Source organism: Cnephaeus nilssonii (assembly GCF_951640355.1).
Source record: "Cnephaeus nilssonii genome assembly, chromosome: 20".
Taxonomy (NCBI): Eukaryota; Metazoa; Chordata; class Mammalia; order Chiroptera; family Vespertilionidae; genus Cnephaeus; species Cnephaeus nilssonii.
This window is the reverse complement of record NC_137091.1, coordinates 35554046-35578902: the sequence shown is the minus strand read 5'-3', so window position 1 is coordinate 35578902 and position 24857 is coordinate 35554046. Positions and strand designations below refer to the sequence as shown.

General features: G+C 56.5%; 2 protein-coding genes across 6 annotated transcripts; one reads left to right on the top strand and one right to left on the bottom strand.

Annotated features, from left to right (window-relative positions):
* Positions 1-7: 7 nt before the first annotated feature.
* IGFLR1 (IGF like family receptor 1) lies at positions 8-4745 on the top strand. Of its 5 annotated transcripts, XM_079800187.1 has the most exons (7): positions 8-132; positions 292-355; positions 685-2358; positions 2785-2983; positions 3426-3598; positions 3906-4182; positions 4300-4745. In XM_079800187.1, the coding sequence occupies exons 4-7, from the start codon at positions 2827-2829 to the stop codon at positions 4623-4625; spliced, it is 933 nt and encodes a 310-aa protein (XP_079656313.1). In that variant the 5' UTR covers positions 8-132; positions 292-355; positions 685-2358; positions 2785-2826; the 3' UTR covers positions 4626-4745. The 5 variants fall into 5 exon arrangements, with proteins under 5 accessions (XP_079656313.1, XP_079656312.1, XP_079656311.1 ...); XM_079800186.1 differs by lacking the exon at positions 8-132 and having other exon boundaries at positions 143-876; positions 1438-2358; XM_079800185.1 differs by lacking the exons at positions 8-132; positions 292-355; positions 685-2358 and having other exon boundaries at positions 2365-2983.
* A 352-nt stretch (positions 4746-5097) lies between these two features.
* Positions 5098-24450, bottom strand: KMT2B (lysine methyltransferase 2B). The gene is made up of 37 exons (XM_079800184.1): positions 23958-24450; positions 22833-22905; positions 20609-22587; positions 20305-20418; positions 20061-20211; positions 19507-19786; positions 19290-19345; positions 18760-19038; positions 18359-18453; positions 17986-18084; positions 17731-17844; positions 17448-17594; positions 17252-17347; positions 16712-16829; positions 16117-16230; positions 15769-15953; positions 15604-15693; positions 15407-15511; positions 15206-15279; positions 14537-14652; positions 14356-14447; positions 14139-14276; positions 13282-13440; positions 12937-13057; positions 12782-12860; positions 12524-12684; positions 11203-11430; positions 9830-11120; positions 9659-9736; positions 9478-9581; positions 7005-7142; positions 6848-6922; positions 6568-6745; positions 6164-6271; positions 5963-6046; positions 5718-5847; positions 5098-5626 (listed from the first exon to the last, which is right to left on the bottom strand). Exons 1-37 carry the CDS (start codon positions 24312-24314, stop codon positions 5351-5353), a joined length of 8082 nt encoding a protein of 2693 aa, XP_079656310.1. The 5' UTR covers positions 24315-24450; the 3' UTR covers positions 5098-5350.
* Between the last annotated feature and the right edge of the window lie 407 nt (positions 24451-24857).

Below are 24857 nucleotides of genomic sequence, written 5' to 3'. Positions count from 1 at the left end.
GGGCGCAGGCTTCCAACACGCAAGCGCGTTAGGGAGTTGGTGAGCGCGTGCTACGCAAGACGAAGAACTACACTTCCCAATGTTCTGAAGCAACGGAAGTGACTTCGAGCCGATCGAGTTTGGAGAGCTCGGGTAAAAATGGCTGAATGTTTCGATATTCGGGACTGAGAAGGACAAGTGGAAACGGGCGCAGGCAATAGCCTATCGGGGTTGCTGGGCGGCGTGGGGTATTTCTGGGGTCTTCGGCCCTCGGTTCACCTCTCCCAGGGTTAACTGCTCCTTTTACTTTAGGATCGGGGCCTGCCAGCTTGGGGACCAGTGCTCCCGGCTTCACGACAAACAAACTTTCAGGCTGGTGAGACTTGGCACGGAGGCTGGAGGGTTAACGCCTCCGGGTTATTCCCCTTCCGTTGTCCATCATCCTGAGGTCCCGCCTTTTCCGGATTTCTTAGGCCCACCCTACCGCCCGGCTTTTTTTTTTTTTTTTTTTTTTTGTCGGACCTCTGCAAGTTCCTTCCTCAACCTACACACCTCGGTTGTCTCTCACTTCTAGGTCCTCCCTCTGCTGGTTTCCTTAGGGACATGCATCGCTGATGCACTCAAGATGCTTAGGCTTCTTCCCAGCACCTTTGCACATAGCCCTGCTTTCTCTGCTCAGGCCCTGCCCTTCTTAAATCTGTTCAGACAATGGTGCTGCTCAACCTGTACCGGAATCCACAGAACACCGCCCAAACCGCAGACGGATCGCACTGGACGGACCATTTCTTGGGGGCAGGACGGACTGTCCTCTGCAGGCCACCTCCTGATTCCACCCTACCCCCTCCAGGTCACGTGCCCGACCTAGAGGTGCAAGAACATTATGATAACTTATTTGAGGTGAGGATTGGCAGAGATGGGTTGAGTTGTGGGCCAGGAGTTCAGCTGAACACCTCCTGGTCTCCGCAGGAGGTGATGATGGAACTGCAGGAGAAGTACAGGGAGACTGAAGAGATGAATGTGTGCGACAACTTGGGGGACCACCTCATGGGCAATGTCTGTGTCAATGTGCCAGCTTTCCCCCCATTAGAGACCAGAGTTGGAGGCATTTCAGTGCCTAAAGGTCACCACTTAAGCCTCAGTTTGAGGTCCACCACTAAATCCAGTCCAGCCCCAGAGCTGCTTACAAATCCCCTGGAGGTTTCTGAGTTTGACTACCAAACCTGACCTACTTCCGGCCTGAAGAGGATGCTGAGCGGGCAGTAGCTGAACTCAGTAACCGCTGGTTCAGTGGGCAGGCTCTGCATGCTGATCTGTCTCCTGTCACCGACTTCCGGCAGTATGAGATGGGGTATGGCAGTAAGAGGATGGGATGGGCACCTGGAGTTCCAGACTCCTGTGTGTGTGTTGGTGGGGCTGTCAATGACAGTGTTCTCTTCCATCCATCCATCCTCAACCCAGAGAATGTACTCGTGGTAGCTTTTGCAACTTCATGCACCTGCGACTCGCCTCCCGGAACTTCTGGCAGCAGCTTTATTGGTGGGAACCCAGGCTCAGGTATCTCAGGACCAGCTTGCCAAGACTTCTCATACTCTGAAGCTCCTATAGCCTGAGATGAACCTGATTCTATGTCTCGATAACAATATCTCAAGTCTTTGGTATCCTAGGACTAGTACTGAGCCCATTCCAAGACCAGCACCTAAGTCCCAACCCCCAAACCATCCTGAATCCCAAACCCAAGACCAGCTTGGATCTCTAATCCTGAGACCAGCTCCTGAGCACCTATCTTAGACCACCCTCAGGAACTCTAGTTACTTCATCACCTGCTCTGCCCCATGCCTCTAACCCTTCTCCCCACTCCTGTCCCCAGGTCACCCCCAAGGTCCCATACCTGCACTGTCCCAAAGAAAGAAACTGACATTTCCCAGACCACCAGCAGGGCCACTTCTGAGTTCCTGACCCTCTTGCCCTTCACCTCTAACAGGTAGAGATGTTCCTGGCCAGGACCCCTCCTCAAAGCTCCCTTAACTCCTCAGGGCCATCTTCCCCAGCCTCTAGGGTCTGCCACTCCTCCCCGAATAAAGTTCTGTATTTTGAGCTTGAGTCGAGTCTAGCTGCGGGCTGGAGTTTCCTTCCACCCCCACATCCGATGAAAAGGGGAAGTAGGTTGGGCTCTAGCCACAACTGCAGCTGAAGAACTTCAAACCGGTGGAAAATTATTGGACTCCGGGCTCAACGCCCTAGAAACCCCCAAGTGGGACTGGTGGAGCGCCTTCGTGCTGGAAACCACCACATCCATCTGAGGCTTTTCAGAGGGAAGACGCCTAGTTGTGGCAGATTGGAGGATTCCCAACCCAGAAGAGATTTGGGTTAGGATCTAAGGTAAGGTCACTTGGAATTGAGTGGGAGTCTTCAGTAGATGAGGGCTGGGTCCTCCATCTTTGATTCCCTGAAATGGGAGTCAGTAATACCTAATATTTAAGCTTACCATATACCAGGTGCTGCCCTAAGAGCTTTACTTCTAATAAGGGTGTGGTTTTTTTAAATCACTTTTTATTTTTCAATTATAGTTGACTCTAGTACGTTTTAATTCTCCACAATACCCCTATGAGACAGGCAGATATGGGATATGAATCCACACGGTCTGGCTTCAGAGCCCTTGCTCTAGCAATCTTGAGGCCCGTGGCTTCTGATAATGGGTCAGGAGCTGGACTGAGGACTGGGAGGTGGGTGTAGGTAGATTCCCGTCCTATGCCCCCACATCCACTGTTTCCTTCTTCTCCCTGGTTTCCTGGGAAATGGGCAAAGGCGCTGTGGCCGGAAGTCCTGCACTCTGCACGCGCCGCTGGGATGAGGCCCCAGCACCTCCTCTTGTCTGCTGCGCTGTTCCTGGCCCAGGCAGTGCCGCGTGAAGCCTCCCAACACTGCAGCCGCCTTGAGTACTGGAACCCCGACAACCTGTGCTGTGGCAGCTGTCTACAGCGCTTTGGGCCTCCCCCGTGCCCCGGTGAGGAGCAGAGACTGGGCGTATACCTATATATACCTATGCATATATGTTTGGGCTGACTGAGGGGGTGATGGAGATCCTGTGAAGGAACAAGGTTTGGGGGCTTGCTTCTAGGTAGGGGCAGTGGGCCTTAATCAGATAAGGCAGTTATGGGGGCTAAGCCTGTGAGAAAGGTTAGAAGCAGGATCCAGGCAGTGAGAAAGGGGTGAGCTCTACAGATCAGTCCCAGCATGGGCAGAGCTTGGTGTGGAAGCAGGAGGGGCATGAAGGGTAAGGAGCCTTTTGAGACTAGCAGGGCTAGTGTGGGGGAGGGAGAATGGAGGGGTGAGCAGGCCTGCTGATGATGGGCGGATAAAGTCCAAGGGGCAAGGCCTGCTAGGATAGGACAAAAAGGATCTTTTAGGGGCTTGGAAGGCACTTACAAGACCCTGTCTCCCACTAGACTATGAGTTTTCAGAAAACTGCGGGCTCAATGACTTTGGTGATCACGTAATGCATCCCTTCAAAAAGTGTCCTTCTGGGCAGTGCAATCCGGACTTCGCAGAGCTATGTGGCTTCTGTGGCAGCAGAACCAGGGCCCCCACTCTCGAGAGAAGCCGGCAGCGCTGTAGAGAGGTGCTGGTCTGGCTCAGACTGCATGGGCAAAGGTGTAGCCTGCCAAAAGTGGGGTGGGATGTAGAGGGCGTGGTTTGGGATTGGGATTGGGATTGGGTGGGCGGGGTCTGGAGCAAAGGTGGTGGTGTACCTAGCCCCACTAAAGAGGATAGGGGTGGGGACATTGTATCTGGGGGTGACCAGCTACAGTTAAAGTACGGGGGGTGGGGGGTGTCTGAATCAGGCGGGGATGTGGCTTATAAGGATGAAAGATTTGGGCTGAGGGGGCAGGATCAGGGTTTACCTCCAGCTCTACTCCTATTCTCAGAGGCCTGCTCCTTCCAAGGGGCCCTGTCTCCTGAAGCCTGAAACATCCAGCGTCCTAAGCTCCCAGGAGACCACCTCACCAGCCGTTTCCAGCCCCTCTCGAACACCTGAACACACCGTCCTTTGGCAGGCCCTGATAACTTTTGCCCTGCCCCTGGTGCTGGTTCTGCTCGTGACCTCAGCAGCCATCCTCCTGTTTGCCCTGCAAAGGCACAGTCCCTGCCACCCCTATCCTGGCTCCAACACCTCTCGAGGCTCTCTGGTGGCATGGGAGGCAGGTGATCATGGATTTCTCTGCTCCCACTCCTGGCGGGGGGTTAGTCCCAGACATGCTGAGGGGAATATGGACTGGAAGCCCAACCTTCCTCACCCTCACCCCTCCCTCTGTTTCCCAGAGCTGCCAAATCTGGCATCACAGCCCCTGTCTCGCCTTCTGGATGAGTTGGAGGTGCTGGAGGAGCTGATTGTGCTGCTGGACCCTGAGCCTGGGCCAGGTGGGGCTTTGGCCTGTGGTACCACTCGACACCTGGCTGCCAAATACGGCCTGCCTGCTTCCTGGTCCACCTTTGCCTACTCACTGCGACCCAGTCACTCGCCTCTGCGTGCCCTGATTGAGATGGTGGTGGCAAGGGAGCCCTCCGCTTCTCTGGGCCAGCTCGGCACACATCTGGCCCAGCTAGGGCGGGCAGATGCTCTGCAGGTGCTGTCCAAACTTGCCTGATCTGGGGCTCGCCCGGCCTAGTACTCAATAAAGTTTCCCTTGAAATTAAGTGCCTGCTGTCTCCTGGATTCATTAGGAGTCCTCTTGAAATAGTCTTAATTGGGCCAAGACCCAGCAGAAAAGGGCCCATCCTATCACAGAAGACCAGATGTGGGAGAGCTGGTCTCAGTGTTTCTGGGCAACCAGGGTCCCCTCTTGAGGAAAACACCTGCTACCCAAGAGAGATCCACAGGCATCCAGCTGGGTTCTAACTTACAATATGGAAGACATTTGTTGCTCTGAAGCCTTGACAGACCCAATTTACTACTAATTCTGAACAATGGCCTCTCACCTGAGGCTGATGGCTTCCTTGGTTCAGAATGGGTGTGGGGCACGGAGAAATGGGAGCTTCTACATGCCTCCAGCACTATACAAACTGTAAGACCACCTCTCCAAACATTGACAGACTTTATTGGGGAGGTTCCCACCTGGGATCCCACCTCTTAAATAAAAAAGTGCATAGAAAAGAAGGGATTTAGAAACCTTTGTACAATATCTACATTCTGGGCCCCCAGGGCAAGAAGGGGGCAATTGCTGAGTGGGCTGGAGGGGTAGGGGCAGGGCCCTTGCCACCTGCATGCCCACATTCACCCTGGACATGAGGGTGGGGTGAGATGCTCTGGGGGGACTAGGGAGCCCCCAGACCAGGGGGAAGATGGCAGCGGGAGGTGTGGGCAACCACAGCTTCAGTTAAGGAACCGACGGCAGCGCTTGGCGCCACAGTTGCAGGGCAGCTTGTTGCTGGCATCCTCAATGGGGAACTTGTAGTCATAGGTGAGCTCCTCACCACGCAGGATGCGGCGCAGGGCAAAGATGACGATGTGCTTCTGGCCCTCCACGTGGATGACTCGAGAGAAGCAGTTGGGCTCACAGGAGTGGTTGATGAAGCGGGCGGCGTTGCCATGCATTGTGGCATCCACCACGTCAAAGTCATCCATGCGGAACATGTAGCACCCAATACCCTACAGGGACAAGGTAGGGGCAGTTAGATGCTCTGTTCCCATGGTAGACCCTGCTTCTCCCACCTCATTCCCATGACCTGGCAGAGCCCACCTTCCCATCGTAGAACTTCTCCCGCTTGTCAGTCAGCACAGAGCGGATGACAATGCCAGAGTACTCAATGACCATCTCGCCAGCATCGATGTTGCGCTTACAGAACAGTCCCCGCCCATGGATGGCAGATCTGCAGGGTAGGATGGGCAGGGGAGCTCAGGGGGCAGGGGGATAAAACCAGGGCAGCCCCACACCAGGGCACCTGTTATCCACCCAAGGGGCATCCTCCCCCCAACCCCACTAACCTGTAGACACCTACAGCCTCTTTGGATGTCTTTTTGAGGTGGCGAAAGCGCATGGCCATGGGCAGCTCCAGGCTGGTGGCACGTCTGGTGGGGGACAATAGTATCACACAGGCTAATACCCAGAAATGATCTCTTTTGCCCCTGGTCACCCTCTGTAGGACCCTTCCAGACCACCCCAGCACCCTGGCCTGCCCTCCATACCTGGTTGACCTGAGCTGTACCTCATCCTCTTCCTCATCACAGGTGGCTCCCTCAGGGAGCACCCTGTGCTGGGAGGCCAGGAAGTTGAACATGTCAAAGGTGCATTTCCTGTAGGTAGAAGAGAAAAATGGAGGGAGGTACAGAGCCATTCCTTCAAGATGCTACCCTCCTATTCCTGGCCTGGACCTGCTGCTGGCAGAGTAAGAGTAATACAACTACTACTGAAGACAAAGCAAAAGGAGAATGAATGAGGTTCATTCTGATATGACCCCTAGAAATAATTCCTGGAATAGCCTAGTGTCTTCTCCCAGGCCTCAGTTTCCAATCTGTACAGACTTAACTCCCACCCTCAAGACTGCCCATAAGGTTCCCCCGACGCAGGCATCACACCCCAGACCTCTCACCGAAGATAGACCTCGGCACGGGCTGCCCCATGGGGATTCAAGGGTGGCTCCTCCTGGCCTTCTCCCTGCTGGTGGTAGCGGAACTTATAGTGCTGGCAGTGCTGGGCCCCAGGCAGCTGCTCTGCCAGGAAGATGACAGCATCATGATGGATGCCGAGGAGCCTTGCTCCACTCATTCCTGAGGGAAGTCAAAGGTGAGGATGCACAAGTCATGTCAGTGACCCATCTTGCTCTCAGGACGTGATCCCAGCCCCCAGCGTCCCTGTGGATCCTCACTTACCACTAAAGGAGAGATGTCTTAGCCGGGCATGCCCTCGGGCCTCTTGCACCTTCTCAATCAGAGTTCTCCACGCCCCTGAGAGGGCAGGTCCACAGCAGAGTCAGGATGGTATTCTATGGCACATCCTCCCTCCCTGTCACCATTCATCCTAACTCACCCTCCAAGCTCTCTGCCTCCACGCTGAACCCATCCTCACTGCTGATCTCGAAGCGCAGATGTGGACCAGTCCGTTTTGGGGCCTGGTTTTCTTTATCCTCTGGAAATGGAGGCTCTTCCTCAGAGCTTGAAGCCTCACCTGGTCCCAGATAGCAGGTCAGAGTAGGTAAGGATCACCCCTCCTGGAGTCAAAACCTTCCCACTGCCCTCCCTCACTCCCTGGGCACAAGCACAGACTCTGGATCTAAATGCCTAGTGAACCCTACAGACCATTTTTTTCTAAAGGGTCTGCGGTTCCTTTTCTGCAGGACTTCTTGGCTACAGGAGCAGTTCCACGGAAGCTTGGAGTGTTTGGGCTCTGCAGGATATCCTGTGGCTTACTCAAACCCAACCTATCATAAACACCCACCCCTCATTCTTTTGTCTCACATAAAATTACAAATACTGGAGAATTATATTTTACACAAGTATATTTTTATATACAGCATATTGCTATAAATATTACACATATTATTTTACAGGACCATACAGAATCTAATACATGTACATTATGAGGTATTTAATGGATTTCTCATGGGCTAAAGATTTTAAAGACAGAGCAGAGAGGACTTACTGACGTAGGAGATGTAGATGTAAGAGAAAGAGGTGTGTGTGGGGGTTGGGGGGAGGGAGTGTCAAGGAAAACTCAGGTTTGGAACCTGAGCAACTGGAAGGACAGTGATTGTGAGGCTGGAGGAGAAACATGTTTTGTGTAAAGGTTGAAAGCTCAGTTTGGAACATGTTGAGTCTGAGATTTCTCTTAGAAAAACTTTCCTGGCAACTTGCTGGTGGAGATGGCAAGCAGGTACAAGGAGTGGCTAGCAACTTGGGGACTATCAGAATTAGAAATGGGATTTAGGGCCATGAAATTAGATGAGAGCACCCTGGACATGCCAAAGTTGACAGGCTGGGGCAATGAGGAGGCACAACTGGAGGGGAGGGGGCGGGTTCTGGAAGCCAGGAAAGAGTGCCTCACAGAGGGGAGGGATCAGCACACTGAATGTTCCTGGTTGAAGCAGGATGTGGACTGAGGACTGACCGCTGTATTTGGGTGGAGAGGGGGTAAGGAGTTTGAGTGAGCACACTTTAAGAGAGGCGGAACCCACGTGGTTGCTCTTTTCTCCATATCACTTCTCTGGGCCAACATGACCACATGACCTCCCAGCCCTACGCAAGACTCTAAACCTTGTTGTTGTGTGACTCACATCATCTCTAGGCCTCAGTGCCCCTGGGGCCACCTCTGACAACTTCTTCTACCGTTCCTTAGCCCTCTCCCATCCTCACTCCCTGTTCTTTGAACACAACTCTCTCATTGCCTTCTTTCTCACAGGGCTCATTCTAAGCTACAGTGCACTAATAATGTACATGTCTGCTTCCTCTACCAAAATGTGGTATGCTCCCTAAGGGCAGTCAGGACTGTCTTGTCACGGTCACTGCCACATCCTCGTGCCCTCTCTGACCCCGTAAGCAGTCTTTCAGTTAAGCAGTTTCAGTCTACCTCACTCCACTTCCACGCTCAGCAGCTGTGTTCTACACGATGACAAAATCCACATATCAGAACAGGACTGGGCCACTACAAATTCCAAACCTTGGGCTGCTAATTACTAGCTTTCATGGTTCCCACAGCTCTCTCTGCCCCCGCTGACTGACAGAGTACTTCTCCTCTGGCTTCACTGAGATTATCAGCCAAATGATTCCAAGTGCCCTCATCCTGTACACTAATGTCTCTGCAGATACACTTAACCTCACCGTTCTTCCATCTCAGGGGTCTCCTATTCTACCTGACCACCATGCCTCCTCTCACCTCCTTTGCCTTCATCCTTGGCTTTGCTGTCTCAGCCCTCACACCAAACTCCTATAAGCTGCTGGCCCACCTTCTCTTCCCAGACTCTTAGCTGAGCTTTTTGGTAAAGCATCTGGGTGTTGTTTGACTTATTAACCACCGTCTTTGATTCTGGACTCTGGCCCACACGGTACATACCAATCCTTGACACTGCAACCCTAGGGTCCTCTGTGGCAGTTGGGATGGCTGACTACTCCCTTCCCTGGCCTCTGATCTTCTTCCTACTGTTCCTGCCCCTTCTCTGGGTCCTAGGTGGGATCCATCTTCTCTGGATAATACACAGAACTTCATCTTTGGTTTTACCAGGTAACTAACCCTCTGACTCTGGCAGACTAGGCGCTGAAGCCTTCCCTGGGGCTCTTGGGCAAGGCACTTGCTGAAACTTCCTATCTGTCTGTTTCTGTCACAGGCCATAAGCTCCTTGAGGGCATCTCTGTAATTGTAACGCCCCGCCTCAGGCCTGTTCCCAGGTGGGTGTACAACGTGTTCCCACATGTTTTTTTGAAGGGTACCAATTCTCCACTGTACCTGTCAGTCATTCAGCTGAGCAAGTACAGGGAAGAAGGCAGTGAGAAGAAAAGGTTGGTCCTACCTGAGTAGTGGTGCCACTGGGATTCAAGGTCAGAGATACCATCGAGAGCCTGGGTAGGACCACCTTCTGCAAGTGGCAGCAGAGGGGACTGGTCCTGGAGGGGCCTGTGAGGAGAGACCTGTCAGAAGAGGGAAGGGACAGAGATCCCAGAGCTTCCAGGGAAAAGGGACTGGCCACTCACCTCAGACTTTCCTCCCCAGGATCATCCAGGTGGAGAACTCCACGCACAGTAGGCGTTTTCATCCTCACTCGGCTAAACCTGGTAGGGAGTGGGGGGACCACAAGAAGCCTGAGCTGCCTTCTCTTGCCCAACTCCCTTGCCCGCCTCCACAGCCTCAGGATACTCACTCACCCGCCGCCACTAAGCCCTGGACCCTGTGGGGAGTCCTCCAGGGCCTCTCCATCTTCCTCCATCCGGGGAGTCTTGCTCGGGGGAGGTGCTGGTGGGGAACGGCCAGAGAAGGTGGACACCCTTTTGACACGGATGGCCTGGCGGGGTGGGCTGGAGGGCCCACTGCTCAACACCAGTGTCAGTGGAGGAGGGGGTGGAGGGGGGGTAGGGCGGACCACCCCCACCACTGGCAACACACCCAGCAGAGATCCTGAGGGCAGAGTCCAGGAAGTGGGGGCTGTGGGGGGAATGGGAGGGGGAAGAGGCAGCTGCTTCACTGCAGGGGAGACAGGTTCACCCTCCCCAGCCATCTTCACAAACACTTGCCCCAACTTGTTGACAAGGATGATTTTGGATGTGGCAGGTTTGGGGGGCTCTGGGGGAGGGCCCAGGCTCAATACTCGAACCCCTGGAGCCCCAGGGAGCCAGGCAAACGTCCGAGTGGTGTCAGCGGGGCTAGGGGGCAGGCCCTGGGGGGGTTGGCTACCATTGGCCAGTGGAGGTGCTGGGGGGAGTGGCTCCTCTCTGGGGCCAGTAACCCCCTCCCCAGGCCCCCCTAAGTTCTTCAACACGAAATCCACAATTTCTGACGGCAAGTCTTCAGGAGGTCGGACCCTGTCCCCTGCAGCCCCAGTAACCCCAGCCCGGCCTGCTCCTGGCCCTGAAGGAGTCTCATGGCCCCGAGGCTGCTGGACTGCCTCAGCCTCGCTGTCTGTGCCATCATCCACTCCGTCCAGCTGTTCGATGCGAGGGGCTCCGGAGAGAGTGCCAGGGGGCAAGGGAGGGCCAGACACAACAGTCACAGGGAAGTGGATGTAATGGGGGACAGGGCTGGCCTCCTCCTCTGAGCTGTCTCCTGGGCCCCCGTGGCTGCTCCCCACTGCCCCTGCAGCCACAATCTCTTCCTGAAAGGGCTCGGTCCCCAGCAGGCTGGCAGCAAAGTCCAGGTCAGCAGCACTCAGTCCTGACACCACCTCCATGTCCTCAAAGTCTGGGCCCAGGTCTTCAGGGGGAAGTGGGGATGTGGCCGGGCCGGGGGGAGCCAGCTCCCCTGAGGTAGGTGTACAGGCTCTAAGGGATGAGGTAGGAGGGGGCACCCTGAGCTGAGGAGAGGTTCTGAGAGGTGGGGAGGCCCGCCGTGACAGTGGTAGCCTGGGGGCCAGGGGGCTGGGACGACGGGAGCGTCTGGGGGGAGCTGGAAAGTCCAGGTCTCCCACTGTAGGGATGTGGTGGGCCAGAGAAGATGGACTTCCTGTGGGGGGAAGGGTCATTGTCAGCCAGGTGCTCCTGCCTCACCTGCCCCTTCCCTCCCCTGAATACTCCCAAGTACTCACCAGGGGAGGGCAGGGGTCCAAAGGAGACACCCCCCAAGGGCCTCCGGGATGGTGAGTAGTTGGGCACTTTGATTCGAGCCCCAGAAAAAGAGCGGGGAGCTGGAGGAGGGGCGCTGCTTGGATCTGGCCGCAGAGTGGGGTCCAGGTTCTGAATAGGTGAGTGGTGCTCAGGAGCTCCAGGGATAAGGACATCTGTATTTGGTGGGGAGTTGACATGATCTGGGGGCTCTAAAGAGGCAATAAAATGACATCAGGGGTGGCAGGGGCTCTTTATCAAAGCCTTTTTTTCACATACCCTCCCTTCTTTTAAGCCAAATGCATCTTCTCCACCCTTGCCCCAGACCCAGTCACAATGGGCACTGGTCCCAGTCATCAGCCAGGCCCCAAACCCCTGCATGGCTTCTGCAAAACCTCCACACACACCTGGGGTCACTTTGTGACCCTTCCTCAGCCATCCTTTGCCATCTCCCTACTTCCTGGCCAACAACTGCTTTGATTCAGGCCCTATATGCCCTGAGGGACACTGCCCTCTCCAGCCAGGCCAGTCCTACCACTTTCTTACCTGCTCTGTGCATCCCTGCCACATCAAACACATCCGCCCCATCCTGGCACTTCTGGCTCCCCATTACTTGCTCCACCCAATTTGTGCCAGTTGATCTCTGCCACCTCCTCCCAACATTCCCTATTTCCATCCAAGTCAGCTGCACCCTCCTCCCCTCTCCATTTCATGTCAGACTCTAACCTGGAACAAACTCCTTACCTGCAAACACCATCCCAATCTTTCTCCTCCCATTCAGCCCCCAATGGCCTCTCCCTTTACCAATCTCCAAGCCCATTCTTTGCTCTGTGCCATCCAGTCCTCAGCTACATCCCTCAGTGTCAACGTGGCTGTGAAGGTGCCAGATTGGGAACTAAGCAGATCAGGTTAGAATCCTGGCTCCACCACTATGTTACTGTGGAGAACGACTACCCTTTCGAGCGGCAGCACAATGGAGCTGTGCCTTCCTCAGAGCTGTGGGGAGCATTACATAAGCATGGAGCCGAGTCAGGTGGCCCTAAAGGCTCCTTACATTTGTACAGAGTTGTTACCACCTCCCCCCACCCTAAAGCAGGTAGCATAGTGCCATCCCTTCACTTTCTGTGAAATCTGTGAAATGTTTAAAATAGCCCTTGTCACATGATGCATAGCCATTAAGTTATGTTACTGCCATTACAATGAGGGAAAGAATGCAAGCATCCTGGCGTTTCTTTAGGGAAGAGGAAAGTAAGAATTGAGAGGGTGGCATTCAGGGAAGAAAATGAAGTAGTTCTAAGGCCATACCAATGGAAGGGGCGGGGCTGTGCACAATGGTCTGGTTCTCCTCCGCTGCCTCCAGATGAACTGGCTCTTCCCTCGGCCCCCATGGCCGATACTCAAGAATTCGGCACCGATACCAGCAGCGCCGCCGAGCATCCACTGTGCTCCAGTACAGACGGGAGCATCTGTTGGGTGGGCATGTGGGACATACAGTCAGGACAACTTGGGAAATGAGATCTAGCCCTGGAGTCCCGAACCCCATCAATGCCCCGGGCTGCTCACTGGTAGCCAATGGGGAAGAGCCGTCCCTCGCAGTCCGAGAGATCAGACAGAGTACCCAAGGAGTCAATTCGAATGGAGCCTAAGGGCAGAGGAGAGTTCAGGAGGGTGGGCCCAGGCAGGGTCCGGAAGAACACGGTAGAGAGCAAGCAGCTTACCAATGAGCACATTGATGGCATCGGGCTCGAGCCCTGTCAAGAACTTTCGCTTGAAGTTGATGCCCTCAAAGTCTACATAGACTCGGCGAAGAACATCAAACCCATCGGGGGTTACGATCTCCTGGGAAGTGGGTGGCAAATGGGATTGCTGGATTGGTAGGGTGTGAGAGGGATGGAAGGAAAGGCTCTGTAGGTAGGGACTTGTGGGCAGGTGGCTTGGCTTAAGGGCTCAAGGAGAACAAGGACACACTGAGGCAGCAGGGCCAAGCCTGAGGGGCTATGGGGATCCCTAAGTGGAAGGGAGAAGAGCAGTGGGGAGCTATCTCCCCCACAGTAATGGCCCACCTTGCCATCTAGCAGATCTGTGTGTTTCTGACAGAAAACTTTCTTGTCGTCCTGGAAGATGCAGTAGCTGGCCCGGGCGCACATGAAGTGAAAGTTGCTGAGGCAGGAGGAAAGGCAGCAGCCCACCGTTGCTCCAGGCTTTAGGCAGAGCTCACAGCGCTGCAGGTGGAAGGGGCTGCTGAGGGGAGAAGCCAGTGACCTGGGCCAGGGCCTGGGCCTGACACTCAGCATCACTGTCCCCGAGATTCTGCTTGGGCTCTGTCTAGCCTAGCACTTCACAAAGGGCACTCACCAAACGTAACCTCTCACCTAGTGGCATCCAGGGTCAAGTTCATATCAAGCTACTTCAGATTTTTTGAAGCACAGTGTTACAGTGGAAAGAAAAATAACAACAGCTAATACTTGGTAATGCTGGCACTTACCATCTTTCTCACATGATTCTAATGTAGAAACTGTACTATTTCACTTAATCCTCAACCTGGCCCCTGTAGTAGGTACCTCTATCATCCCATTTTCTGACAGTGAGCTTAAGCATTCTACAGGTCCCACACTGGTGAGGGAGATTCTAACCCAGGCAATACCTCACTTCACAGGGATGAAGTAAGAGGTAAGTGCCAAACTGTATGGAAAGCATCCAGGACAGGATCAAACTGAGGTCTCCCAGGTCAGAGGGCTCAAAAGGGGGAACAAAGCCACTATGTCTCCTGCACCAGAGTCCTGGGACAACCAGGAAAGGTACGTAGGACCAGCAGTGAAAAGACATACTGTGGTAGACTGTGGAACAAGAGCTGTCTCCACTGAAGGGGGCGTCCCCAAGACCCCGAAGGCTGCCCACCTCTCCAGGCCCGTGCCCTCACCATCTGCCTCCCTCGAGCCACAGCAGCGTGCACATTCTTGAGGGAACCATCATTTTCCTCAAATACTTCAGCTGACCAAATGGCACAGTTAACGTGTGTCCACTCATTCTGCCCGATGTACAGGAGCCGTCCCGCCTCCTGAGGGCAGAGGAGTGATGTGAGGAGAGGCCCCAGGGACCAGACCCCACAACCTGGGGCTTCACGCAGCAGCCCTCACCTTAGAATCCGCATCACCATACTTGAGGCAGAGTGCACACTGACGAGGGTCCTCCAGGTGCGAAAAGGCAACTGGATCCTTGCCCTGAAAACCTGGAAGGAGTGTGGGAAGGGAGGTCTAAGAATCAGGACCCAGATCACCAACTCAGGGGCTCTAGTTTCCAGCTCCCACTTCCCAGTACCTGCTGAGGGGTCCCCTGGAGGCTGCCCTGATTCTGGCATCTCTGGTTCCTGCTGCCTCCACTGAGCGTAGACATGGTCCAAGGATGGGGGCAACACAGCATTGGGAAGGACTCCACTGTGGATAGGCTGGGTCAGCATCTGACATGTCTAACAAGGATGGCTGGACTAGACCCACCCAAAATCTCAGCCTAAACATGCCATGACACCCTTTGTCCTCTCTCCATGTAGCATTTCTCTCAGTCTCCCAAACAAGCTAGGCTCTCTCATGCCACCTTTGGCACATGAAATGCTTGTTGTTCCTCATGCTTGGAATACTCCTCCTTCACATCTCAGCTCAGACTCCATCACTTCTAGGAAGTCTCAGGCCCTAGGCTCCAATAGGCACCTGCCATGGGCTTCCTCACCAGGATCCTGGACTGTCCAGGTCATCAGTGCCTGCCCAACCCCCCAAACACAGTTCACCCACTGCTGTCCCCCACAGTGCCTTGCACAGAGTAGAAACTGAGAGCCAACTCCACAGTCCGAATCTTTGCTAGTCCACAACCACTAGGGACTGTCGTTCTAGTCCTACCATTCTCCAGACCCGAACTCTGCTCCTTATCCCCTCAGGTGCCCTTGGCCTTTCCACTCACTCCCTGATTCCCCTCCTGCCACCCAGCCTTGCTCACTTCGGCAGCCGGGTACTCCGTCGCCAGTACTTGGGGTCCTGGGCGTCGAACCAGCCGAACGTAGACTCTAGCAGCTGGGGAGTGGGTAACAGGATGAGAACTGGCTTCCCCAGTAGAGTTGGCAGGTAAAGGATCTGTGAAGGACCCACTTCCTCCCCACTACCACTGAAGCCACCCTATAAACATCCCCCAAGAGCTCACCTTCAATAGGAGCCCCTTCATCTGGCCTCCAGCCCGGTGCTCTGAGAGCTCTCCTTCTTCCGAGTGCCCCATCAGGATGCTCACCACATCCTCCATGAAGCTGTGCTGTAAGGGGGCTTGTCAGGATCCAAGACCCTGCCCAACCCCAGCCCTCTCTCCTCCTGGCATCCACTTGTTCCTCTCGGTGTCCCACTCACCACAGACTTGTAGTGGCCTTCCTCAAAGCGCTGACTCACAGCTTGCAGATTGCAGGGCCCAGGGTGCAGCTGCTTTCCATCTTGCCCACACTGCAAAGAGGGGAAGTCAGCAGAGCTGGTGCTAGGCCTGGCCCCACCCAGTCCTGCCACCTGAGCCCTCCAGACCTGGGTGCACAGCAGCAGTGGGACCGCCACTTTGGAGCTCAATAGGCCCTGGAGCACCTGTCGCAAGCCACCCTGCAAGGCCCCACTCAGGGCCTCTCGCCAGCGGGGGTGCGTGGCCCCAGCACACGGTCCACAGGTGTACAACACTGAGTCTGGCAGCCCCGAGAGGATCTCGTAGTCTTCATCTAGAACAGCCAGGGTGAGAAAGGAGAAAATGTTTGGGGGCTCTTAGCAGCCCTTAGTTCAATAAGACATTTAGCCCACCTCTCCGCTGAGGGCCTGTGGTGGGAGACAGGACAGGGATCCCCACAGGGCTGAGGTCACACCCCTGGTACACCCCCAACTCACCTGAGAGCCCCTCACACTTGGCATGCACCCAGTGGTCACACTGTGCACACTGCATCATCTTGCTCTCGTAGTCGTTGTCTTCATAGCAGCGTGTACAGATTGGGCAGTAGTTTCCTAAAGGAAGAGGGAAGAGGGCAAGTCAGAGTTTCTGCCATGGGGGTGGGAGCATCATCCCTAGGCTACTACGTGGGCTGCCTCCATTATGCTCCATCTTGGGTCCCTACCACTCCCAAAAAGCTGGCTGAGGATAAAACCTCTCTTCTAACCCTGTAGCCCAATGCTTCACAAGGAATAGGGCCCGAGTAAGTGAGAAATGTGCAGGTTTTCAAACTTGAGGTTCCGGGAAGCATCTCAGGACCACCATGAGGGTGGCTTCCCAGGCCCTCCGCTCCCATTGACCTCAGAGAGGCTCTGTCCCTGTTTTATGTACCGGAAGAGCCTCGATTGAAGAGTACCCTAAACAGAAGGAAAGAGTCCATGGCGAAAAGGGGGTGGAAAGCAACTAGAAAGGAGCATCTGTCCTAACTGCCTATGCAGGAGCCTGGCCCACTCCCCAGTGGACCCCCAGGACCCAGGGCCCCTGCCAAGTCCCCACCTTTCTCATAGAGCTGGGTGCACCTGGGGCAGAGGCTGTAATCTCCAGACCACTCGACGTCCCAGTTCTTGCCTGGAGTTGCCCCACAGCTTTTACAGCGCACACAGGCTGAGCAGATCTGGAGAAGCAGGGCAATATTAGGGGCAGAGCCAGATACCTGGCTAGAGCAGTGCAAGGGGAGGATGAGCAAAGAGAAGTGGATGGTAGGCAGGAGATAGGTAAGGAAGGAAGGGTAAGAGAAGGAGAACAGGAGAGAAATGAAGCAGGGAGACTGGTGAGGGAGAAACTGGAAGGAGTGGAAGTTAGGCTAGAGCAGGAGATTGAGCCTGGGATTGTGGAATCCATGAACCCCTGAAAAATAGTACATCTAATTTCTTGTCTATGTGAAATTCCTGAAGAAATGTAATGTTTATCAAACTCTCAAAAGAACCTCCAACCTTCCCCTCCTCAAGAGTCCTGGCCTGCAGTGGCGGGGGGGGGGGGGGGGGGAAGAGCATTAATTAGAATTCCAAAGCAAGGGGTGCGGGCCTCCTCTCTCACCCAGTGGCGCCTTTTGCGTGTGGCCCGGGTTGGGTAGCTGGGCCCCAGGCAGGCTGGGTGGTAAGCATGGCGGCAACGCTCACACTCCAGGAGGTGCTGTTGGATGTTGGAGAAAGACAACAATGGCAGGACCTACTGGCATAGGGATACCCCTCTCCTCCATTCCTCCATCCCCCCATGGCTCCAGTGCCTAAACCTTGGATCCCCGGCCTTTGCGCCCACAAACGTGGCAGAACTTGCAGCGGCGGCAGCACCAGGTGTCATGATGTTGGGGCAGGGGCCGCTCAGCTTCCTCCAGGCAGAATGGGTGGAAAGGGTCACAGCAGACTTGGCAGAACACCAACTGGGGGTGGAAGAGTGAACAGGGAACGATGAGCACAGTGAGGCCAGGGCGTGCGACCCTGTTGGGAGAGCCCAAGAAGTCAGACAGTAAGGCTAATGGAGACTTGAGGGGTTGTGAGAAAAGGCGAGGAACCAACCTCATGCAGGCCTTTGCTGGCACACAGCAAGCACACCATAGGTGGCCCTCCTGGCACGGAGGTCAGCACACTCAGTCCTCCCATCAGCCACACATTCTCCAGGTCACAATCCTCCTGAGGGAAGAGCGGACACAGGATCAGAGAGCAGTCAGGAACATAAGTCAGATCTATCCATCTTAAAGCACAGGCTTCTCAGACACAATCAATAACTTTCTTCCAACCACAGTTCTTGCCATCCTCCCCTCAAAGCCGTACCTTAAAATCCACACGGACCCGGTGCACACCGTCAGGGGACTTCTGTTTTCCAGTCCAGCCATTGGGAAAAGAAGGAAAGGGACCAGGGGCCAAAGCATCCTAGGGAGGGATGGTGATGGTCAGAAGGCGGCCCACCCCATCTTTAGAAGCTTCTCTCCTTGCTGCCCTCTCACCCAGCCTTCCAGACCCAATCTTTTGCCCAGATCCTCTGCTTTCCAGGACAGACTGTCTCATCCATCAGGGCCTGTTTTCCGGTGTAGACACACCACGGCACTAAGGTGAGCCCGCTACCCTGACTTGCCAGGAAGCTCCTGGAAGGAAGGAGCCATGCCTTCCACGAGGCTCAGGTTTCTTGGGGTGGGGCCGTGCTAACCTTGTCTAGGCGCCTTCGGGCCTTGAGCTGCAACACAGGCTGCAGGGTGGGTTTGCGGGGCCGGCTCTGCTCCTCAGGTTCTGGCACTGGTAGCTCTAGGCAGGACACATGAGCAGTGAGGTTCCCTCTCTTGCCTGCTGCACCGTGCCTTTTACAACCCCAAAATGTCACCTGGATCCCCAGGGCCTTCTTTATACAACCAAGGTCTGTGAGGATGGTCCTTAAGCCTTGCTCAATAAGCTACTAAACACCTAACATGCTAGTTCCCCATCCACCTAAGACTACCTCCTTCTTGCACCCAGCTCCCCTATCACACAGATAGAACCCTGGGGTCAGAGCCCCATCACTTCCACAAAAAGACATAGGACTGACCGATAGAGGAAGCAACAAACAATTCGCACCATTCTCTCGGGGAGTCCGACGCCGGGGAGCAGGGGGACCCCCGGGCTCTGAGTCATCCGAGTCCTCGAAGATATCATAGGAGGGTCGCTGTTTGACGCAGCGCCTGGCTGACTTGCGCTGCAGTAGGAGGGAGTCCTGCTCCTCGGGCCCTGGCGGGGCCACCACCTCCTCCCGGGGCCCCCCAGCTCCCGCCCCCCGGCGTGGGCCTGGAGGACCAGGGGAGGCCTCAGGAGATTCATCGGAATCCCAGGGCAACAGCGTCTTCACTATCGTCCGGCCTGTGGGAACAGGGGACTTAGTAGGATCTGACTTCAGCCAGGGACATGGGACATTTGGATGAGAAAAGCCAGAAGAAACAAGTGGGGCAGAAGAGAACAAGTACAGGAAAGATACAAAAGCACATGATGGGAAAAAAGACAAAGGTGGTGGACTGCAAAGATAAGGGGAGAAGAGCAAATAAAACATGGTTTCCTCTATACAACACGTCTAAATAAGGTTGTGTAAAGAAATGCTCCTCAAAACTCGTTACCTTTCTTAGCCAGCCGCTCCATCTTCCGAGCCTCTATCTTGTCGCACTTCCGGTATCTGGGGAGGGGAGCAGCACGTCACCAGGGTAGGGGACTGGTGGTCTGGGGGGAAGAGAGGAAGCTCTCCACAAGGGTGCCAATCCCACTGCTCTGGTGGGGCAGAGGCCTTGGTGATAGACAACCACGGGTGGGAATGGAGGCTGAATCCCAGCTACTCACACACAGCACTGCTTCTTGGTGTTAGGGCCACCAAACTTGGGCTTGTCCAGGCAGTTGACACAGGAGCCACAGTCCTGCACACGCAGGCAGCCCCGACAGTGTCCACATCGTGCCATCCGCATCTTCTTGCCATGATGGGAAGGCAGTGAGCGCTGGGGTGTATGGACCAAGGGTCCTCCTGACCCTGCAGGCTCTGAGTCTCCCCCCGGCCCTGCCGAATCCACCTTTCCCTGCTGTGACCGTGATGGGACACTCTCAGTCTCAGATGCTGATGATGTATCTAGAAAAGTGGAGGAGGGGATGGAGCTACAAAGCCACCAGGCCTTCTACTTCATCTCCCTTAAACCTCCTTCAACTGGCCCTCAGGCTCCTTTTGCAGTGCTCAGGTCCCTCGTCCCCAAACCCGCTCTGTCTAAGACCTAGCATGTGCTCCAACCCCCTTGCCACCTAGCCTTAAGCACCCAACTCAATTCCACTCTCCCAGGCTCTTGGTGCATTCGCTCGCTCCGACTTGACAAGGTTGTCAAATTTCCCCACAAGACACCCATCCCTACCCTCTGTGGCAAGGTCCTGCCGATCGCGGAGAGGGAGAGCACTGAGGCGGGGGACGTCTTCAGGCACCATAGCCCGGGCCTGACCCAGGGCCACAGCAGCATGACGGCAGACGTGTTTGATGCGGGGGCCTTGCACAGGGGACTCAGGGCCCTGGGAGAGGGGATACCAGGAATACATGTGGGCAGTTGCTAGTTGCATTCCTGCAACCACTCTCCTTCACAGGGCCCTCCACCCACTCCATACCGATGGTCTCTCTCTCTTAGTTTCCACAGATTCATCTTCAGACCTGACAGGACCTCTATCTGAGATTTGCTTGACAGTCCCCACGACCTCCTCCATCTGCCCTCCAGGGCTTGGCTGGTGGGGAAATAATAAGCAGGATTAGAGGCTGGAAAGTGAGCAAAAACAGCGCCAGAAAAGAAATATAGGAAATTGTGGGACAGGCTCAGAAGGTTCCCTGCAATGTTGGAGACCGGATGCTAAGGGATTGCAGGGAATTGAGGCTGGATGACTGGGGGCAGGGGCTTGGCCAAAGCACCATGCTTACCGGCATCAAAGATGCCACCTTTTGCTGCTGCTGCTGCTGCTGCTGGTCAATCTTGAACAGCTGCACCTTGGCTCTCTTGAGAAGGCTGAACATTTTCTCCTCTACACCAGACAGTGGCAAGGAACCAAGGCCTGCAATCCGGGCCTTTTCCAGTGCTGGTGGCTGCAGCTGTAACTGTGGCTGCAGTGGTGGTAGTGCCTGGGGCAGCAGCTGAGTTTGCAAGGCCTGTAGGGGCTGCTGTACCTGAGCCTGAGGCTGCCGCCCATTGCTCAGAGGTGGACTCCCAGATGGGGGCACCTCGACCTTAACAGGGGTGGTGACCACAGGGGCAAATCGAGGCAGGCTGAGATGGTTGGTGCGGCCCACTGCCCGTGGCTCAGGCTCAGCTGGAGATTCATCAACAGGAGGTGGCTCTGGCTCAGGGGCTTCAGGGGCCCCAAGTGGAGCAGTAGTAAGCACCGATTCATAGATCTTCAAGTGGGCTTCACTTGGGGTAAACTGAGGGGCCCGAAGGAGCAGGGGCCTCCGGGATGGATTCACAGGTGCAGGAGGTGGGGGTGGGGCTGGCGGAGGAGCCGGGGGAGGAGGGGGCAGTTCCCGGGTCAGTGAGGTCCAGCGAAATGTGGGTTCCCTTAGGATGGACCGTCTCTTTTCAGGGAGTGGGACTGGGATAGACAGGGGATTTGGGGCACATGGTGGAGAGGGGGCTGGTGCTGGTTCCTGGGGGGCGAGTGGGGAGACAGCAACAGGAGGCCGCAGAGGTGAGACTTCCACCTTTGGGGGTTTGGGGGGATCTTCATCCATAAATCGCCGGGGTGTCTTGATGACACGGGAGGACCGGGCACTCACCACAGGCATAATAAACTGCCGGATATTCTTCAGGAAGGTGGTGCTTTTGGGGGCCACAGTGGGGCTGTCTTCCAGAGAGCTTCCTGTGATGGTGCTAGGGGTTGGAGTGGTAGGAGAGGTGCCCTCTGGCCCTGCCCGAGCAGCTTCCCGCTCTGCCCGTTGGCTGGGAGTCAGGGGAGGCCGGCCCCTCTTCCTGGAACATGTAGCTAGGACTACGGGAGGAGATTCTTCCTGCTCCTCTGGGGCAGGAGGTGGTGGAGGAGGGGATGGTGGGGTTACAGAGGGTGGTGAAGGGCAAAGTGGGGATGGAGGAGACGTTGAGGGAGATGGAAGAGGTGGTGGAGGTGGAGGGGCTGGAGGAGTCAGGGGTGGTGAGGGCAGCTTTGCCTCTTCCTTTTCCTCAGCTAACATCATCTCTTCCTCAGTTAAAGCTCTCTCTTCCTTTTCTTCCCCTTCTTCCTTATCTTTTTCCACCTCTCCCTCCTCCTCCAACTTCTGCTCCTTCCTCCAGCAAGGGCCCTCTCCCTGTCCAGATTCAACTCTTCCTTGGGGAGCATCCTGCCAGCTTTCCTCATGTTGATCCTGACCCTGACCTGATTCAAGTCCCAAGGACAATCGTCCCATCTTCACTCTTTTGGCCTTTGAAACAAACTTGATCACGAGGGGGAGTCCACCTCGGCCTCGGCCCCTGCCTCCACGGCCTCCTCGCCCAGACTGTCCTCCACACTTGGGGGTCCCAGGTCCTGGGCCAGGCCCCTCCTTGCACTTCCAGCTCCCAGTGCGATGTTTTACTGGAACCATAGGAGGTGGGGGCTCAGATTTGGGGATTGTCACAGCTGCTTCTGCCACCATTACTGCTTGTTGCTTCTTCCTGCACGGGCCTGCTGGCCGTCCTGGGGGCCGCCCCCGAGACCGACGGGGGGTGGAGGGCTCACATGCCCGGCTCCGGGGGGCTGGGGGTGCCTGGGCCCGCCGGAGAAGTTCAGTCAGTGCTTGCACCATCCGTTCTGTACCCTCCTCACCCCGTTTCCGGGCAGGAGTCTTTGGGGGAGTAGGAGTCACATCTGCTAGGCGAGGAGGCAGAAGGGGGATCGTCTTATGCTTGTGGCCGCGACCTCGAGGGGCTCGACCTAAAAGGAGAATAGGTGTGGGGAGATGGGTCAAGCTAGCCCTTTGGACCAAGGAAGGCGCTGCAGGAAGGCCAGAACTAGTCTTATTTGTCTGCTTCCCCCACAGCCCAGCCTAGCTTGGGCTTTGAACACGGAGCATATTCGGTAACTGATGGAGACTCTAGTTGAACAGGGAAAAGCTGACACAAAGAGTGAGGAGTAACATTTCTTTAAAACTATAGAAGGACAGTTTCCCCATCACTCACCTCGTTGTGACCGGAGCGCAGAGCGCAGGGAACTGGGGGCCACATCGTCATCTGAATGAAAACCCTGAAATTCCTGATTTAGGGGACCAGGGGTGGAGGGGAGAAACAGCAGTCAGTGCCAAAGCCCTGGTTCCACCTGAGACTCAGGTATTGAGGAATATGTCCAGCTTCCCCCTTAACGAACCCCTGACTACTTACAAAAGAACTAAAAAGACTAGAAGGTGAGGGCAGTAGGAAACAGGGTCTCTCCTTAGGCAGGAAGACACAGGGGATTTTGAACCTCCACCTCTTATGCCAGACCACACCAGCACAGAAAACAAAACAGGGTCCTCTCAGGCCAGGCAGCAGGCACGACCCTGATTCCCTTAGACTCCAACACAGAAAAAAGTGGGGCCTCTGTGTACACCCTCTTGGGCCCTAGTTTCTTTCGGAACGAAGATGGGAACAGGACCACCCAAGCGTGGTGTGTGTATGTGTATATCAAATGGTTCATCACATCTGGATCCCCACACCTTCCTGCCTTTTCTGAGAGGCTGAGGGTACATCGTGAGCTGAACTCCGACCTGCCGGAGTGCCCAGTCTCGGCTCTCATTCCATTTCTCTTCCACCTGTGCCCCTAAGAGGAAGCCCTCCACCATGCGAGCCTCTCTCCACTTTGGGTCAGAAGAGAAAATGGGGCGGTAGTGAAAACCAGGGCTGTGTCAGGGGTTAGGGGCTGGGCGGGGCAGTGAGCGCCCAGAGAGCCCCAGCCTGGGTCCGCGAAAGCCAAGCTGCTGCTGTCAACCACCCCTGGGCGGGCCTGCGCTCGCCGCGGTCCCCTCGCCCCGACCTCGGCTGCCCGAGCTTTGCCGACTACCAAGGAGGACCAGCCCAGGGCACTGCAGGGAGACCCGCCAGGGGCCGGAGCCCGGCTGCAGCTCGGCTTCTCCATGCACTTGGAAAGGCCCCCTTTCGCCGACAGCTCCGTGCAGCCGACCTCCGCCCGTGCCTATTTCCAGGGCCCTTTCTCCCCGCAGGGGCCCCCGACGACCCCGCTTCCCCACGTCACTCCTCGGGGCTACCCGGACCTCTGGAAGCCCCGGCCTCCGCCCCGCCCGGCGCTGGGGACGCCTCCGACCGCCTCACCTCATCGTCGGATTCCCCGTCACTGCTCTCCTCCTCCGGCATGCAGTCCCGGCTCGGCCCCCAGCCCCGGCGCCGGCCCCGGCCCCGCTGAACGCGCGGGCCGGCCCACAGGCGGCGGAGCCGGCGCAGGCCCCGGCGGAGCCCCAGCAAACGGAGCAGGGCCGTGTCCTCCCCGGGCTCGGCTGCGCCCGGCCCCGCCGCGCCGCCGCCGCGCCGCAGAGCTACCCGCACTCTCTCGGCCCCGCTGCCCCGTCCGCCGCGGCCCCCTCCCCCGCCGGAGCCCCGCGGCCGACCCGGGAAGCGGCCCCGCGCGGAGCCAGGCCCCGGGCAACTGCCGCCGCCCGCCGCCGCCGCCATCTTGGCACCGTGAGAGGGGCCGGGGAGGCCGGGGGAGGGGCGGCCGAGCGCAGGCGGGGGGAGGGGAGGGCGGGGCGGGGCGGCGCGGCTGCGGCTCACGACAACTACCGGCGCCGCCGCGGGTCTGGCGGGAGCCGGGGGCTGGGCCGGCCACGCGCGGGGCACCACGGGAGCGGGAGTCCGCGGCCGGCGGGCCGTCACCTTAGACCGCGCCAGAGGAGCGGAGACCCCGCGTCGCGGCCGGAGAGGGGTGAGGCGCAGGGGCCTCAGGGAAATGTAGTCCAGGCGTCGCGCTCCTTCCGCCGGGAGCTAGGACCGCGAGAGCTGGGTCTGTGGGGGTCCCGACCCGACCCCGAAAGAAAGATAGCTCCCCCAGCCGCCGGGAGGCGTGGCTTTCGCCCCAGACTCCTCCCACCGTTCCTGTGCCGGCCAGCGGCCGGCGTGAACTACCACTCCCAGGGTGCCGGCGGCTTCTTTCCCTGGGAGCCCGAAGACTCCGGGAGGTGAAGTTCGCGGCTGCAGGAGCTGGGGCTGGGGAAGGGG